This window comes from Hemitrygon akajei, chromosome 20 (assembly GCF_048418815.1).
Source record: "Hemitrygon akajei chromosome 20, sHemAka1.3, whole genome shotgun sequence".
Classification (NCBI taxonomy): Eukaryota; Metazoa; Chordata; class Chondrichthyes; order Myliobatiformes; family Dasyatidae; genus Hemitrygon; species Hemitrygon akajei.
In genome coordinates this window covers 42,059,160-42,079,272 of record NC_133143.1, presented here as the reverse complement: position 1 = coordinate 42,079,272, position 20,113 = coordinate 42,059,160, and the positions used below count along the sequence as shown (strand labels likewise).

The 20,113-nt window shown below is 37.4% G+C and overlaps 1 protein-coding gene across 1 annotated transcript in view; it reads right to left on the bottom strand.

The window, feature by feature from the left end:
* LOC140713758 (FYVE and coiled-coil domain-containing protein 1-like) overlaps positions 1–20,113 on the bottom strand; it is a 223,568-nt gene that overhangs the window by 159,720 nt on the left and 43,735 nt on the right. Inside the window, exons 6-8 of the mRNA XM_073024245.1 lie at positions 12,308–12,451; positions 3,327–3,414; positions 526–3,021 (exon numbers count right to left, since the gene is read on the bottom strand). Of these exons, the coding sequence (XP_072880346.1) occupies positions 526–3,021; positions 3,327–3,414; positions 12,308–12,451 (2,728 nt within the window). The remainder of the gene's footprint in view (positions 1–525; positions 3,022–3,326; positions 3,415–12,307; positions 12,452–20,113) is intronic.

Below are 20,113 nucleotides of genomic sequence, written 5' to 3'. Positions count from 1 at the left end.
TATATACCAAATTAATATATACCTTGATCAAAATAAGCAGTCAACGCCTCACAAACTTGTCTTTAATAACTGATGAAAATCAAATGCTCAGACGACAGAAAAAATAATTGGCTTCTTTTCGCTAATTTGGAAAATCGAATATATTTCTGCGTCAAAAAGATCTGAAGGGAGAAACCTGGTCCCTAATTTCTCCCCATGGTTAGTTACAATATATCTAAGGAGCAGGACTACTGCACACCCTCAGACAGATGAACAGTGAACTTGAGGACACTGTAAGCCTTTCATATACATTGTAGATAAAATTTGGTATGAGGATAAGAAAAAAAGGAAAAGAAAAGAAATAAATGAATCTTTTTTCCTCACAAAACTGAAAGCTTCAGTAAATAAATTTGAGTACTTAAGAAACAAAATTAAATTAAAGCTAATAATATTATAGGTGACTTTCCAACAGGCTTCCAAATTAGAAAATCTGACAACAGAATAAAATATAGAGATTTATTGCTGTATTTGCTGCAAGGACATTACCTTTAATTTAGTCTGGTAGTCCATCACCTCTCCACTTATCTGAAATTTGACTGCAGACATCTCTTCCTTTGCAGCCTCCTGGAGACTTTCTGCTTGCTGTTGTGTTTTCACAAGCTTTTTCTGCAGCTCCTCTACGGTTGCTGCTAAATTTTCTGATCTCTTTAACTCCTCTTGAAGGTGTTCATTCTCATTCTTTAGTGCAGAAATATTTACATTTAGCTGGTGTTGTTCCAGTTTCATCACCTCAAAAACTGTTGCTTGCTGTTGACAGATGTCATTATATTTCTGCTCAATGGCATTTTTTTCGGCACTCATTGCACACATCTGCATGCCAAGGTCTGCCATTTCAGTGTTTACCCTATTAAGCAGATCTTTGGTCTCAATATTTTCAGACTTTAGTTTTTCAATATACTTTTTCTGTTGAGATGATTCGCATTTAAACGTTGTAAACTGTTCTTCAAGTTCAGTTATCTGTTGTGTCAATTTTTCTCTCTCTTTTTTAAGATAACCTTCTTTTTCTTTCAATATCAAGAGTTTCTCAGCATGATCCCTGCTGTTTGATTCTATCTGTTCCTTCAGATTTTGAACCAGAGTTCTGTATTCTTCTTTGGAACATACTGCAAGATTAAGATTACTGTGTATACTTTCTTTTTCCTCAATGGCATACTTAAGCTTTGAACTAAGTTCTTCAATCACTCCCTGTAACCTGGACACTTCACTATGCTCAACTTCAAGCTGATTTTTCGTGGTAGCTAGTTCTTCATTTATCTTCTGCATTTCTTTCTCATAAAGGTCTTTCTCTGTCACCTGTGCTTTCACTAATGCATTTTTCTCAACTATTAGATCCTCAGTAAGCTGACTTTGCTTCTGAACATTATCTTCAAGAGTCAATTTTTCTTTTTCCCGCATCTCTACTTTTGCCTGATATTTTTCAATATTTTCTGGTAACTGCTTTAACAGATTATCTTTGTTTTCAGCTACCAAAGAGATGGGAGAATTTTCATTTGGTTGTAACTTTAATAATTTATTCTCCAAATCCGAAAGCATTCCCTCTGCCTGCAGATTTAGCAAGCAATCACTCGACTCATCGAATTCAGTCTGACTTTCTTTCAGTTTGCCCTCTGCTGTTTCAAGCTGCCTGGGAGAATTTTGTAATTGCTCATTAAATTGTTTGCTTTCCTCCCTTAGATTTTTTACTTTTTCATCCATTGGAACCATGGCGTCAGCTGTCTGACCCTGCAACTCTTTCTGAGATGTAATGAAGCTATCAGTTTCCAAGGGAAAACATGTTCTCTCCATTGCTTCCTCTCTTTCAGCACTTTTCTGTACAATATGTTGAAATTTCTGATTCTCAAGTTCAAGTTTTTGATGGTCAACCTCAATGTGGCTTGACCTACTTTGACCATTAGCTAATATCTCTTCTAATTCTTGCACTTTTTTCCTAAGATCTTCATTCTCACAGAAAAGTTTATTTCGAACATCCTGATGATTTTGTGCTTCATTATTAGCAGCTACTAGCTGGCTAGAAAGAGTACTTATTTGTTCCTCTAATACTTTACATTTGACTTGTGCTTCGTCTTTCTCATTTCCTAGCTCCTGAATTGCCTTTTGCATTAATTCAAGTTCAGTTGCATCACTTCCTTGTACACTCTTTATTTCACCATACTTATTCAAGTAAGATTCTAACTCTTCATTTTTCTCCACAAGCATAGCATTCTTTTCCTCAAATTTCAAAGTAGTTCCTTTCAGCTTCAACTCAAGCTCCTCTATTATTAAGTCTTTTGATTTCAAATCATTTGTTAGCTTTTCCATCTGCAGTTGCTGCGTATTGTTTAACCTCTGTATTCCAATCTCCTCTCTCTCCGCATTATCCAACTTGTCGCGAAGTTCATGGATTTTCTGCTCTAAATCATAGTGGGTTGCCTCCAATTGTGCCTTTTCAGTCAAAATGTCTTCTATCTTTTGGACCAGCTCTATATTCTTCTGTTCTGTTGTGATTAATTTGGACTGAAATTCATCAAAATTGGCATCTTTTACACTGTGTGACCTGAGACTTTCTACTTCTTGTGTTAATGGCTGCAGTTTATTTGGGTAGTGGTTATTATATATCTCCAATTCTGTAGCTTTTGACTGAAGCACCTGTTGTTTCTCCGTGGAACTAACATCTAACATTTGCAAAGACTTTTGAGATTCTTCCACACTGTCTTGAGCAAAATCTTCGCACCGCTGACTCAGCTCTTCCACTGTCTTCTTTAGTAAGAGGTTCTCCTCCATTGATTCAGCAGCTGATTTCCTCAAAGCTTCTATTGTCTGCTCATGTAATGATATTGTCTTGTGTAACTCACTCCTTTCCAGTTCAAAATGTTGGATCTTTTCGTGCATTTCTTTTTGCTTTATATCAGACTGATCAAGTTCAACACGTAACTCGTCAAGGGTTTCCAGTTGCTCTACTGATAAGGAATTGTTTAGGTCTAGATTTGTAAGACTTTCTGGAGCCTGCAAAATGATGCAAAGCATATATGAGTTATGCTACAATTAAATATACTTGTGACTTCATTGATATAATTTTTTTCAGAAAAGCACATGAGAAAGCAGTCCTATAGCAGCTGCTTAAAGTATTATACACAAACAATTCTTTTTCACATAAATGTGAAGACTAATTTTTGATTTATTTTTCCTTCTGCCAAACATGGCCTGAGCAGCAGAGGATTTTCCAATGGCCTCACTCATAAGTTTTATGCAACATTATTGTGCATTCAATTGACACTATCTCTGTAGACTATAGATAGCAAGTTACTCACTTGTGAATAGTTGCTAACCAAACTGCTTATGCTGGAGCATCTGCTTGGTGGTTTCCAAAAATGAGAAGAAGATATGCCAGAAGATCGCCTTGAAAGAAAGCACATACAGCAGTTTTATACTTACTAGATTAAATGACAACAAATTAAAGGTTTTTTTTCTCTGAACCAGTATAACAACATCCTAAATACAGCTGAAGTCTATTTTGGAATGAAATCCAACAGGAAGATTAAGATACGAATTTCCAGGATAACTGCAACAACGTCAATCAATGGTCAATGGACAGGATAATTCACAAATGAAGAATGAGCACTTGACCCACTAGAACATACCTAAACTGCAACTACCAATGCATTTTGCTGGTCTGGTTGAAGGTGCAGTGCTTTGGCCATGCTTATAGAAAGATCAGTCAACTGCTCCTAAAAACTCACCTGCTTTATTTGGAGATTCAACCTCAAATTCCTTCATCAGAGTTCAGTGCATCTTATAAAGCATAATACCACCAAACTTATTCTGAAACTCATTAATTAACCAATTAATTAATTAATTGATCATTTGACGTGTTAAACTCAAGAGTGATTGAGCGTAACATTCGTAGATACAAAAGGCAGAGAATCTGAGGTTAAATCTAACTCTGAATTAGTACATCTTACTTTAAATAGGACTCCATAACTGAAATCAGAAAAAGAACATGGGGCTCGAAATATTAAACTTCTATTCCACCTTGTGACAACTTGAGATGAACAGTGAACAATATTCATTTATGATGAACTTAACTGTCGCATACATTTTCTAATTTTCTGCTCTCAATTTTCATAGAACAATGGTTATTATTAGATAAACAAGACAAGGGGATAATAACCTCAATAATCGGTTTAATGCTTTAACACCTCATTAATTTTTTTCTTCATACATTTGGAAGTTTGATTGATCATTGAGACTGTTTGCAGACATTTTGGCCCAATCAAGAAGCCATTATCAGTGCACAGTTGAGAGTGTTGTCTTCTTAGAATGCTGGCTAATATACTCCTCCGGGCTCTGAATAATCAATATCTATTCGGCCCCTGGAGGAGTATATAACCCAGCATTACACCCTCAGACTGCACACTGATGATGGCTTCTCGAATGGAGCAGAAACATCTGCAAACATTTTGCCAAGCTTTGGTGATCAACCAAACTTCCAGATAACCATTCTGAGCTACCAATACTCTGCAATATTTCAAATTTGCAATAAATGTCAAGACAGCAAGACCTGGAGCAACCAAACTGCTTTAGACACAAACAGGGTACATAATACTCTGATGTACATAATACTCTCAAGGAAGGCACATAATACTCTGAGGCAATGGTCTTGTACTATTTCTATATTGCAAGTACATTTATTAGTTATATAAGCATCTGGACTTAAGTTCCATGTACCAAAAGTATTGAAAATCGTGAACATACAAATATGCATCATTAGCTTGCTTTGCAAAATACTTCAAATTATTCAATGGGTAATAGACCTCCTCAAAAAATATCAAAGCACAACATCTCAGATCTCAATCCCTCCCTTATGATCAGTTGGTGGTTTGTACATTTAAGGAGCTGGTTATCTACTGCACAATGTTTTCACCATCCCCATTAAATAGCCAAGATGAAATTACAACCAACAAAGGAGGAGGTACAGGAGCACTCAACATTTCAGGATCAACTTCTTCCCCTTTGCCATCAGATTTCTGAATGACAATGAACACATGAATATTACCTCAGTATTTCCCTCTCTTTTTGCACCACTTATTTAATTTCCCTTTTATATACTTCTTATTGGGCGCCATGGTAATGCAGAAAGGCTTGAAGAGCTGGAATGGCCTATACCCCTCTGTATCGCTTTTTATTATTGTGTTGTAATGTATTGCTGACGCAAAACAACAAATTTCATGATATACGGTATGCTAGTGATATTAAACCTGAATCTGATTCAAATTCAAATTGCACCCAGGTTAATCTCTGGTCATAAGAAGCATAATTAAAGCTTGGATCAGGGTAGTCATGGGGGTGGGTGTTACATTTAGCTAATCTTAATGGGGGGATCAGGGCTCAGAAAGCTGGATGGAGCATGGTGCAAACTTGAATGGATTAGAACCTAAGCAGAGAATTCAACCAGTGGAGGGCTAGGAGGTCAATTTCAGGTCCAATGGCAAGCAGGGAGCTGTCACATGATCAAAAGATCTGATCAATGAATGGGGGGGATGGTGAAATGCAAATAATAATAGGATTTACATTAAGGAGATTCCAGAGGAAGTGTTTGCTTGAATGCCCAGAGTAATGCAAATGACCTGGAAATGGTCAATATTACATTTCTAGTGAAAACATGATTTTTGCTTGCGCTTATTTTACAGTATGTTACTTGATTATATGTAATGTGAGCATCTTTGAGAAGTCATTATTTGTTGCCCACCATTAATTGTCTTTGAATATCTGGGATGAAAGCCACATTCTTAAACTGCTGAGATCCACTTGTAGATAGTGCTCCCACTGTGCTATTACGGATTCTGGTAACAATGATAAGATATCAGTGTAAGGTTACGTCCACACTAGACCGGATAAATCTGTAACCGAAGTTTTTTCTCTTTGGCTTGACCCTCCATCCACACTACAACGGCGTTTTCCTCCCCCGAAAACGGAGCTTTCCTAAAACGCCCTTCAGAGTGTGTAAATTTGAAAACGCTCGATTGGCCAAAGCAGTGTGGACAGGGTAACCGGAGAAATCTAAAAGCACTGTCATGACGTGCCGGAACAGATGGTGACGGCAGCGCGCCATTTCATTGTTTTCTTGAATGCAACCACAATTTCCGAACAGACGGCAACGAGACTGAAGCCAAAAGAGTTAGAAATGTACTCACCAAATACTTTGACCCATAACTTACTGAATAAGTAAGTATACTCACTTTGTCCTGTTTTCTGTCCTTGCTAGAATGAAGGTGGTTTACCTATTTATGCAAGTACTTCTCTGACAATAGATGTGTAACAGACTAATGTAACATTGTATGGAAATACAAGATAATACTGATGCAGACATGTTTTATACATTTAACAAGGGGCTTTATTAATGCAACAGAGTTAGTCAGTTTTTCAATGTTTGTCATCAGCCGGGTCATACTGTCCGTGAACTCCCTGTCGGTTGCCTCCATACACTCCAGTATTTGTTTTATTTAGTTTTAAGTCCACCTGCGCGAGAGCCAACAGCTGTCTGTCGTTTAAGTTTTTCTAGTCTGTAACCGAACAAATGCGCACCAAGTCTTTCACGGCGAGGTTCAACACCAAACATGTCACTTGTTTTCGGTAGATGTGTCCTGCGCGTGTGCAATAGGAGGAGATTTGCCGAAATATCCCTTTTAATGTGGACAGAAGTATTTTCAAAAACGCTTAGTGTAGACGCCTATTATTTTTACGTGAAACCGGCGTTTTCAAAATTATCCAGTCTAGTGTGGACGTAACCTAAGTTACCATGGTGCACAGCTTGGAGCGAATGTACATATGGTAATGAAAACCATATGTTTAGAATATGTTCTGAAGAAGGGTTCTAGATATGCAATCTTAATTGCTTCTCCTTCCACAAATGCTATCTTACCTGAAGCCTTTATCCAGCATTGTCTCTTTTAATGCAAGTGGCAATGTTCCAATAGCCTTAAGTACTTAACCTTCTTAGGTAGAGATTCTGTATTTGGGAGCTGCTGTTGGAATATTCTGAGCTGCAAGATATTTTGTAGATGGAACACAATCCAGCCACAGTGCATAACAGAAAGGAATATTTAGGACACGGATGAGATATCAGATACAATGATTTGCTCTCGATGGTGTCAGGTTTATTGAATGTTATTGCAATTAAATTCATCTAGGCAACCAAGTAGCATTCCATCACACTCTTGACAGAAACCTTGTATATAGTGGACAGACTGGGTGGTAAGAAGACAAGTCAATTGCCACAGAATATCGAGCCTCAAACATATTTTATCTTTGCAGTATTTATGAAGTTTTTCTGGTTGAGATTCTGATCTCTGATGATGACAAAGATACTGATGTTGGAGACATGGGAATTGAATTTCAAGAAGAGCTGATTAGCTTCGTTCCTATTGAAGGTGATCACTGTAGCTCAAATATTAATTGCCACTTTTGAATCCAAGATTTTGTTGTCCTAGATAGGCTAAATAGAAAGCCCTGACTGCTTCTTGATCCAAAGAACTGTAAACGGAGCTCAATGCTTTGAAATCATCAGTGAACCTTTTCTGATTTTATACTGAAGGGTACAGGATATAGAATAGCAGAAGTTGGTTGGACCTTACACTGCCTTAAGCATCTTCCGCATTGATGTCCTGGGACCCGAGATTACTATCATGAACTTCAGTCATCGTTCTTTGAACTGGTTTTTACTCGAAACCATAAAGAGCTCTGGAGGGGGTGCAGAGGAGATTCATCAGAATGTTGCCAGGATTTTAGGACTTTAGTTATGGAGAGAAATTCAACAGTCTGCCTTGGGAGGACAATGAAGGTGGAGATGATCTAATATAAGTATATAAGATTATGATGAGCATTGATAGTGTACATAGTCAAAAACTCGTTGCAAGGTTGGGGCATCAAAAACAAGATGTCATAAATTTAAGGTGAGAAGGAGTTTCAAAGGTTGATCTGAAGGATAAGTTTTTGTTTTACACAGACACAGAGTGGATGATATCAGGAAAGCACTGCCAAAGGAGCTGGTAGAATCAGATATGAAATCTTTTTTTAAGAGGCATTTAGAAAGACACACAAATCAGCAAAAGAAAGATATAACAATGTAGAGGAATGGGAATGATGTAGATGGGCAAATAGATCAGCATGGATGTGGAAAGCTGGATGGTATATTTCTGTGCTGTGCACCTCTGTATAACTTAAGTTATGGTCTTACCAACATTCAACAAACTTCTCTGCTTTTCAGTGCTACGACTGCAAAACTAACCCTGGTCATGTTTTTATAGCCCTGTTAGCTTATATCATAGTTAATGATGAGAATCCAGTGTCAATCTGAAACCAAACTAAAAATACACAACACATCCCACAAGAAAACCCACACATACGTCAACAATTGCCCAACAATTAAATCTTAGCCCAGTATATTTCCCTGAATGATGATTACAAGCAATGGAGATCCAAAAAGATGCTCCCCTATTGCTTTCCTTATACTGGAACTATAAAGACATCTGAGGGCAAAACTACAGACAACTTGACCTTATCTGCAGGTGTAACTATTTTAGCTCATTTGACACAATGGTTGAGTGTGTAAAACATGATCCTTCAAGAGAAGGGCTATTGAGTCACTTCTTCAAAGTTGCCCTCATCAATGCTGAACAATTGTCTCAATAGATAATGTACATTTGAGCTCACATTCTCACCCATTAAAGCTGCCCTCAAAGTTCCAAAACATGTGAATATTTTCATTATGATGTCATGGATGAAATATCACCAGTAGTCATAATTTTTCTCATCCAGTTATACCCATGGCTCAGTCAGTTGTCAGATCACACTTGTTTCATAAGCATCTGTGTTCGTCACCTACTCCAGTCTTAATCACACACAAAAAAAAGATCAAGATTGTCACTGTGTTGTATTAAATGAGTGCTTGATTATAAAATGCTTTCCTTTGGACATGACCCATCCGCTCTCACCAGGGGATGTAAAAAATCCCAGTGTCTATTTCAATGAGGATTAGGATAGTATCCTGAGAATTGGTTCAGATATTCACCCATCAATAAACAGAGCATTTGGCCATTTTCAAATACATCTCAAGGGAACTAGAGTTGTGTCAAAGCTGCTGTCTCAGCTTTCTGCAACAGTGACTGCACTTCAGTATAACATTGCTGAATGTAAGCAGCTTGGTGGTATCCAGAAGCCATGAAAGAAAACATACATTACTGATTCGTTTTCTGAGAATAGTGCAGTTCAGTTGTCAAAGGTCATTTTCCTTCAGCAAACACTTTTTTGGGTTGCCTGAGCTTATCATACAGGCTGCTGCCTACTGGCTCATGGTAATGAATCAAATATATATCGCTCCACTCCCTTTCTAACTCAGCTGGAATATCTGTGGCTGAACTGATGACTGAAAGGAATAAAGCATTTGATAGTGCATCCTCAGGAGTACTGTCATCCTCCGAGGTATCTTATGCAGTAGTCTCCTGGTGCCATGGGGTGCCTGAGGGAAAAAGAGACAAGAACTAGAATTGTAAAATGAAGTTAGTAACTAGCAGATGATTATCCTGAAAATGCAGCTTGCATCTGTGGCAGTTGTAAATTACTTGCTAAGAAAATGAAAATCAAAAAAAAGTCAGCATTCAGATAGTCTGCTAAAGCTAAGTCATCAACTATTCTTTTGCATTAATAATGGCTCCTCAAATGTCAGTAAGCCCAAGGGATCTTTGCTTTGCTTGAGTGTGGGTAATAATGCTTCGACTACTTCATCTGTTGTGCTCTCTCTCAGATTATATACTGCAGAATGTCGTGGAGGAAGATTTAGTTTGAATCTGTTGAAAAGGTCAATGGAATTGCATGGTAACATTTAGCATACACACTAAAAGATTAATTGCATAAAAGGAAGGATAAAAGAATGTGTGTTTTATATGAACAGAGGCAGTAGTATTGGAAGGTCAGTGATCAGAAGTAGGATGTGAGGACAGAATGGCTGTTATTGAATATTGTCAGAAAAGAAACTGTAAATGTATTTGAAATTTAGAGTTAATACAAATGAGCTTTCTGATGGTCTACCATTCAAACAGTAACAAAGCAAAGGGTTAAAACTACTCAACCCTCCTGCCAGCAACTTTGTGAGGAATTCTGCTTCTACTTTAAGAACAACTGCTCCATCCATCCCTGCTCCCATTCACCAACTACCACAACACCACCCTCTTCTAGTTCATATTGTTGCTGTTGTTGAGTGCCACCAAGTTGTTGTCGACATGGCAAATCTATGGATAGTGTAGTTGTCCATAGGGTTTTCATGGCAAGAATCAGAAGTAGATTGCCAGGCCTTTCCTCCACAGTTCATATTAGGGATAGCTTTTAATTGCATAATTTTATTTTAGTGATAACTTCAAGATGAGGTTTCGTAAAAAAATACTGATCAGTTTCTTCTGCTTCTCAATTTGGAAATTTACTCATTCAGTTTGCTGCTGCCCATCCATTCCTTATTGTTCCTTATTTAATTGTCTTTAATCTGCTAGTATTAACTCAAATTTGAGGAAAACTGCTTCTTCATATGTGAACATTTTGAAGAAACAGGAGCCTATGTAAGTAACAGATGTATCTAATGGATACATATGTATCTATTAACAATATGGTGTTCCATTTTCTACACAAATTTGCTAAAGTACATTTGTTGTATTCATTTCCTTGCTTAAAAAGGGAACAATCAAAATACATTACAGGAACATATAAATCATCTGACTTTTCAATTTAATATTCCGCTTTCAATACTGCTCATGTTGTTTCTTCATTCCGCAAAACTCTTGAATTGATGTGAAGGACTTCTCATATAATGCCAATTTCAACAAGCGATAAACACATACAGAAAAAGAAAACATTTTTGAAATTGGGCTTCTTCATAAGAAGTACTAAGCATAATTGGAATAAACAGCCTCTTGGTGCTTGCACCACCACTCAATCAGATCGCAACTAATCTGATTGTTGGTCTCATAGTTACCTTCCTGAAAGACCGAAGCACCAGTGGAGAAGACCAAGGTATGGTCAAGGGAGAGAAGTGCTTTAAGGACTGATTTAAGTAGGTGGACTGGACAACATTCAGGAATTTATCTTCGAATCTGAATAAACATACCACAGTGATTTCACAAGACCTGTGTGGATGATGTGCCTTCGAGAACATACCAGATATGCTCAAACCAAAACCATGGTTGAACCAGGATATTCATAGTCTGCTGAGGGCTAGATCTATGGTCTATGGTCTTCATGATCAGTGATCCACAACTATACAAGTCCAGGTACACCCTTCACAAGGTGTCAGGCCTTGATGGTCTACCTAGTAGGCCTGATTGAAAACCTGTGCAAACCAACTGGTGGGCATGTACAAGCACATTTTCAATCTCTCACTGTTGCAGCTGGAGGTTCTCACTGACCTCATTAAGAGCAACAGTCATACCAATACCCAAGAAGAGCAGGATGAGCATATTGTCAGACTGTAAGCAACACAGTATGGAGGTGTCAAATTTCTCCTGATGCCCAGGAAAAAATAAACTGATCTCTTTTTCAACACTTCCTCACTTTCATAGCCCAACATCCACAGACTTTCAAGAAGCGTGTTCCAATATTCCATAACCTTTGGTGTGAAGAGATTTTCATGACCTTACAGTGGATTTTGCTGTTCGTCTTTGCACTTTGTGGCACATCGGGCAGCAACCTTGTCACTTCTTTAGCACTTGTCTGTTTTTTCATGAAGCCAAGTCATTAATTCAATGCTCAGCCCAGCATGGATGGAAAGCGTGCAAGGAGCTGGCCAGATTCGAATCCGGAACCATTCACCTCCAAGTCCGGTGCTGATGCCACTACACCACCAGCTAACTACACTAGATTTTGACAAAACCTCATTCTATTTGAAAGAATATTTTTTGGATTCTCTCACCAGAGGAAATTTTTTCCCAAATTTATTCAAATAAATCACCCTGCCATTTTAAATAAATTGATTAGATTATCTCTCAACTTTCTAAGATCACTCTTCTAAAGTCAACAAAGTCAGTCAATAGTTAATGTTGAGACTTTACCAAACTGTAATCAAACAGCAAAAAACATTTCTACGTATAGTGGTTAGAATTATTAAATTACTAATAATACATAATTCTATACATTTCTAAATAACAGACTAATGAATTCTGCAGGATAAGTCTTACTTAATTACTGTATGTTCAATTGCCTGCTAATAAATCTTCAAATAAACAAGTCAATACAAATAAATGTATATTACCGTGCAAATGTTGGCCAAGCAGCATCCAAATCATGCCCTCTCGATGCCAAGTCAAACTGCACTTCATTCAGTTCATACAGATGAGTAACAATATCAGAGCCGAGGTGAGAATTCAGCAAAGGGCTTCGAGCATAATACCAGTCACTTTAAATTTTAAAAGTAAAAACAAAAATAACAATTGCAAAATGAAGTAAAAATGTTTAAAATATTCATCTTCTTAATACTGAAAGTTACCAAGATATATACTACTCTTCCACAACTCAGGAAAACACATGAATGATAATGCACCTATTTGGTGTTTTAACCTGTATACATATAATCATTATCTTATTCTGTCATACTATTAAAAGCATTGATTTATTGCTTTACATTTAATTGTGCATTTGTTACATTATCTGAAATTAATATATTCTTTACATTGATAAACTCAGCCGCTGTACAGTATTATAAGTTTAGTCTGACCAATCCTGAACAATTCTTGTAAGATATCTCTACTCTTTGCACTCAAATCCTTTCTTCAAAACATTATCATCATGGCATTTGCTATCCTAATTTTTTCCTGTATACAAAATCAGAATCAGAATCAGGTTTATTATCACCGGCACTTGATGTGAAATTTGTTAACTTAGCAGCAGCAGTTTAATGCAATACATAATCTAACAGAGAAAAAATAAATAAATAAACAAGCAAATCAATTACGTATATTGAATAGATTTTTTAAAAACATGCAAAAACAAAAATACTGTATATTAAAAGAAGTGAGGTAGTGTCCAAAGATTCAACGTCCATTTAGGAATCGGATGGCAGAGGGGAAGAAGCTGTTCCTGAATCGCTGAGTGTGTGCCTTCAGGCTTCTGTACCTCCTACCTGATGGTAACAGTGAGAAAAGGGCACGCTCCGGGTGCTGGAGGTCCTTAATAATGGACACAGCATTTCTGAGACACCATTCCCTGAAGATGTCCTGGGCACGTTGTAGGCTAGTACCCAAGATGGAGCTGACTAGATTTACAATCTTCTTTCAGTCCTGTGCAGTAGCCCCTCCATACTAAACTGTGATGCAGCCTGTCAGAATGTTCTCCACGGTACAACTATAGAAGTTTTTGAGTGTATTTGTTGACATGCCAAATTGCTTCAAACTCCTAAAAAGTATAGCTGCTATCTTGCCTTCTTTATAACTACATTGATATGCTGGGACCAGGTTAGATCCTCAGCGATCCTGACACCCAGAAACTTGAAGCTGCTCACTCTCTCCACTTCTGATCCCTCAATGAGGATTGGTACATATTCCGTCATCTTACCCTTCCTGAAGTCCACAATCAGCTCTTTCGTCTTACTGATATTGAGTGCCAGGTTGTTGCTGCGGTACCACTCCACTAGTTGGCATACCTCACTCCTGTACGCCCTCTCATCACCACCTGAGATTCTACCAACAATGGTTGTATCATCAGCAAATTTATAGACAGCACTCGAGCTATGCCTAGCCACAAAGACATGTGTATATCGAGAGTAGAGCAGTGGGCTGAGCACAACTCCTGAGGTGCGCCAGAGTTGATCGTCACCAAGGAGGATATGTTATCAATCCGCACAGATTGTGGTCTTCCAGTTAGGAAGTCGAGGATCCAATTGCAGAGAGACGTACAAAGGCCCACGTTCTGCAACTTCTCAATCAGGATTGTGGAAATGATGGTATTAAATGCTGAGCTATAGTCACCCAGCTCCATCTAAATACTAATACTTCTTCACCTCTTCCTCATAGAAAGATAATGCTTTTTTTTAACCTATCAAAGCAGATGATCTTACATATTTTTTCCACTTTACATTCTACGTACCATATTCTCACCAATGCACTTAACCTGCTCATGCACCTTCCTCTCTACTCCAACTGGCACCCAGCTATGCATCATCAGGAAACTTTGATATATTCTACTTTCGTCTATCCACATTACTTATGCAGACTGAGCAGCTGGGATCAACTGCACTATCATACTAACCAGAGCATCAGATCTTCTTATTTCTATTCTGCTTCCATCTGCTACCCCTTGTTCAGCTTCCCAGTATACTACACGTGCTTTAACTATAATAACCTCTTATGTGCCACCTACTACTATACACATTACAATCTATGGTTCTACCTTACCTACTGTGCTAGAAACAACTTCAAAAAATTGTCCAGCATGATTTCACTTTCATAAGTTCATTCTGACACTGACTAAAACAACAAATTTCATTACATATGCCAGTGATAGTAAACCTGATTCCGATTCTGATTATTATTCTTTAAGAAGCCTGTTATCACTTCCTAAATATTCCCTATCATTTTTGGCAAATAACAGCTCAGTAGTTACCTGAACTGATTCCTATAACTTTCTTAAACAGTGCAGATACATTTGTTATATTACAATCTGTGAGAACCATTCTAGAATCTATGGAAAGAGGAAAATTAAAACCCAACACATTCACTTGCACCACCATCACCTCTTGCAAAATCCTGAGAAGCACGTCATCAGATCCTATTAACCTCTACATCACAACAGGTTAACCTCTTCAGACTAATAAAATTACATAAAGTTCAGTAAACAAATAATTTTTATCCATTTATTTTAAAAGTCACGCTAAACGGCAACTCTTTTGCTTGTATCTTCGGAAACAGCTCTATTTCCATCTTTAATATCTCTATTTTTCCCCTTCAGGGTTCTTTTGAAGTCCCTGACCTGGAGTTATACGCCGACTTCAGTTCTTTGTGGGAAAGTGACCTGTTCTCAGGGTTTCAGGACTGGCCATTGTTTGGCATGCCAAGGGTTTGGCCTAAGAGTCCAGCTCAAATTTGGAAGCCTACAATCTCAGGCAATGGGTACAGGTGGACTGAGGGTCAATGTCACGACAGAGGACATTGTGTGTCATCAGGGCCTGAAGACCCAGGATCTTTGTGATCTTCAGGCACAGGGCTCAATAAAAGTGACGTAATGGACTCTTTAACATCGTAAACCAGCAAGTTGTTTGTTATGTCTCCCCGCCCGCTGGTAAAATGGAGACACCTTTTTCTCCCTTATTAGGGAGAGAGAGAAACTGCGGTATGTCAAATGCCAAGTGTAACGCAGTCTTTGGAGTAACTGCAAGTCTGTGTCCTTGCTATTGCTTTGCTCATGCTTGAATGCTTGGTGATGGTGTCAATGCTTGCTTTTCTTTTGTTATGGGGGGAGGGGGATTGGTGCTTACACATGGGAGGGAGGGGAGCTGGGGGGGGGCTTTGGGGTTCTTACGTTTATCTGTCGTTCATTCTTTGGGGCACTTCTCTGTTTTCATGGATGATTGCGAAGGAAAAGCATTTCAGGATGTGTATTGTATACATTTCTCTGACATTAAATTGAACGTTTGAACCTTTTAACTCTGTAATGGAAATCACTTTGTTATCTAAATGTAACTGAGAAAATAAGCATAGGCAATATTGTTGAAATAAGGATAAAACTGTGAATTTAAAGGTTGGCTGTATTGGCAGTGGTACACAACATGTCCCATAGTCCAGAATCACTTCAACTGCATCATTTAACTCTACCATCCAGTGTCCTACATTCCAGTGTAATTTTTTTTTTAAATGAAGAAAGTCATGATCAGAGGGACTTCCGGTTAAGATGGCGGTAGCTTAAGTCGCTAAAACTATTGCTCCGCTCCATTTCATATACCTGCATTTAGTTCTTACTCTTCTTCCCACTATTGAAGTTGCTGGCTGCACAATGAGTGTATCTAAGCCTACTAAATCGGCAAAAAAAGACACTCCATCGGGAGCAACCTTGAGTGAAATTGTGTCGCTGTTAGAACAAACCCGACAAGATAAGTTTTCTCAATTTAGTTTGTTGGAACTGAAACTGGATAAAATCAACTCTACACTGGAGAATCACGCTCAACGTTTATCACATGTTGAAGAAGCCACGGAGAAACTAGACCGTCGTTGTAAAGACCTGGAAAGAGTTTGCTCTACCCTAAAGGAGCATAATAGCAAGTTAACTCTTAAAGTTATGGACCTTGAAAGCAGGAGTAGACGCCAAAACCTTCGAATTCTCGGCTTGCCTGAGACTGTGACGGGGGATCTCATGTCAAATTTTTCTCAAACTTTCTATGTGAGACTTTTGGAAGCGAAATACTTTCCAGTCCTCCAGAGATTGTTCGAGCGCACCGTATCTTTACATCTCGCTCAGCGGAAGTTCTCTACAATCGTGGACTTCATCCGTCTCTCGCCTATCCAGCCCAGCTCCGAATCAAGCTTAGGAACGGCGATTTTAAACGTTTCGATTCGGTTGCAGAGGCGCCAACCTTCATTGATAGCCTATCTGCTACTTCGAGTTCCTCAGATACGATATGATATGATTTTTTTTCTTTTTCAGCCTTTTTCGTTTCTGTTTAGATAACGTTTTTTTTTTCTAATATTCTAATCTTTATTTCTATCTTTTTCATTATCCATTTAACTCAATATATTTCGATACGATGGATTTCTATTTTTCAGTATGGACATTTTCATTAAATAGAGCTGATTGTGAAACTATGTAATTAGACACCTCTTAAAGGTCTTTGGAGACTTTATTTCAAAATGGAGTCGGTGTTGCATTTAAAAATTGATATCGATTCGTGAAGTGACGACGTCTTTGAATGGTTTTTTGTTTTTCTTTTCAGACTTCAGTCTCCAATTTCTACAAATCTTGATATTTTCTTTTTTAAATTTAAAATGTAGCCGTGTCGCATCTATTTAATTAGTAGCTTAATTATGTTGCATTGTCCTATTGAAGCGTGTTTTTTTTTCCATTTTCTCAATTTTAGTTTCTATCTTACATAATTTTAGTTCTTTAAAGGTAATGATTTTTTTTCTCTCCGGTTAGATTATTTTAACCTTAAGCAGCGGTTGATGTTGTACCTTCAAACTCAGTTTCGGGTTTGGATCAAACTCCTCTCGAATGGATTTTTCTTTGGTGGTTTTTTTCCCCGTGTTTCAAGATGCTATTTGTGGGTTTTTTAATGTATTTTTATGATTCAGTTAGATTACTTACTTTGACGTTAAAGTTTTTTTTTCTGTATAACTGAGTTTATAGATTATCTTTTTTTCGGTTATCAACTCTAGCGGGAAGGTTGGGGTAAAGTTTTTTTTCGACCATTATTATACTTCAAGATTTACAAACTTTGAATGTATTGTTTTTTCTTGTTAAGGTAAATCTTTGTTTGTAACTCTTAAAGCTTTTTGGTGTTTATTTCCATTACTGTATCAACAGTTGGAGTGGAGATAATTAAGATGTTACCTAATTGGAAGACCAGTAGGGGGTTAGGTTTTCTCGGGGAGAGCTTGCTGCTTTAATTTTGCAGCTTTCTTGTTGTAGGTTTAGGGGGTGTGGGTGGGAACTCCAATGCTAATATTATATATGGGATTTTGACATATTTGTACTATACAGGATGTAATTTCATCCTGTTTTTTTTTCTTCTATACTTTTGCCCCAGAATTACATATAAATTTCAGATATGGTTTAATGCCTGCTATCCTTTTTTTTCTTATGTTCAATGGTTAGTCCATTGAACTTTGTCAGCTGGAATGTTAAGGGTTTGAATCATCCCGTTAAAAGGGGGAGAGTGTTCGCACATCTTAAACAGCTTAGAGCAGAGGTAGTCTTTTTACAAGAAACACATATTTGTCACTCAGATAATTCTCGTCTTATGGCACGATGGGCAGGACAACACTTTCATTCAACTTTTCAAGCCAAGGCAAGGGGCGTTTCAATTCTTATAAACAAAAATGTTTCTTTAGAGCTTCATAATAAGATATCTGATCCTAATGGTCGTTTTATTATTGTTTCGGGGAAACTTTATAATACACGGGTGGTCTTAGCCAACCTTTACACTCCTAACTAGGATGATGTACGGTTTTTTGACCGGTTTTTTTCTTCATTGCCAGAACTAAGTTTATACTCTCTTGTATTGGGGTGTTGGCTGGATCCAGTTTTGGACAGATCTTCTTCTATCCCTAGACAATTAAGTAAATCTGCTTTATTTATTCAATCTTTTCTTTCTAATTATGGAATATCTGATATTTGGCATTTCTTTCATCCACATGAAAGATTACTCCTTTTTCTCACAAGTTCACCATACATTTACTAGAATCGACAATTTTTTAATTGATAACCAATTGATCCCATCCATCCATTCTTGTGAATATAAGAGTATATTGATTTCAGATCATGCCCCACTTACATTGTCCATAGCTCTCTCTGGCCTCCCTCAAGTAAATAAACACTGGCGTTTTAATCCGACCTTGTTGTCGGATAACAACTTTGTAAAATTTATGGAGGATCAGATAACTTTCTTTTTAAATACTAATGCACTACCTGAAACCTCTAGTCAGGTGGTTTGGGACGCAATAAAAGCATATCTAAGAGGTCAAATAATTTCCAGCAAATTTGAAAAGAAAGATTCACAAAGAACGTTTAGAACTGATCAATCAGATTAAAGCTATAGACCAATTATACGCCCAGGTCACGGATCCAGAGTTATATAAGAAAAGAATGGAACTTCAAACTAAATTTAATCTTATTTCTACTTATCCAATTGAACGGCAACTTTTGGGTAGTCGAAGTAAGTTCTATATTCAAGGGGATAAATCTGGTAAGTCCTTAGTTAACCAACTTAGATGCTCTAAAGCAAAACAACACATCACTAAAATTTGAATAAGTAATGGGAATATTAGTGTGGACCAGTCTGAAATTAATGATACATTCGGGAATTTTTACTCTCAACTTTACATCTCTGAATCCTTTAATGGTAATACTACTGTTATACAACTTTTAGATAGTTTAAATATTCCTAAACTTTCTTCTGATCTTAAACATAAATTGAATGAGCCATTACCCTTAGAGGAAATATCCTCCGCTATTTCTGCTTTGCAGCCTGGTAAATCTCCTGGTCCTGATGGGTTCTCTACAGAATTTTATAAATCATTTTCCTCATTGCTCTTATCCCAACTTAGTTTAGTTTTTTTTGATTCTTTTAAACAAAATAAATTGCCTGCATCATTTGATGAGGCTTGTATCATTCTTCTAGCGAAAAAAGGCAAGGATCCTTTAGAATGTGCTTCATACAGGCCGATTTCTCTATTAAATGTAGATGCCAAAATTTTAACTAAAGTTTTGGCCAGTAGGCTGGAGAGCTTTTACTCTTAATTATCTCTGAGGATCAGTCTGGCTTTATTAAAAATCGCCTTCCCTTTTTCAATATTAGACATCTTTTTAATATTCTATATTCATCTTCATCAGGGACCCCTGAATGTGTTATCTCTCTTGATGCCGAAAAGGCATTTGATCGGGTGGAGTGGCACTATTTATTTGCCATTTTAGAAAAATTTGATTTTGGATATAATTTTATTAAGTGGATTAAGTTACTGTATTCCCATCCAATTGCATCAGTTTTGACTAATTCCCAGCAATCTCAACCATTTGATCATAAACGAGGCACCCGACAGGGATGCCCTTTAAGCCCTCTGTTATTTGATCTGGCTATCGAGCAATTGGCAATTGCGTTTCGCAGTTGTACTGAACTGACTGGGATCTGGAGGGGTGGTTTTGAGCACAAAGTTTCTCTATACGCCAATGATTTGCTACTTTTTATATCAAACCCGACCACCTCCTTACCTTTGTTGTTTTCACTTCTCAATAAATTTAGTCAGCTATCCGGATACAAACTTAATCTACATAAGAGTGAACTTTTTCTGATAAATAAGGAAGCACAAAAATTAGAATTTCACAATCTCCCTTTTAAAGTAGTAAACAATTGTTTTAC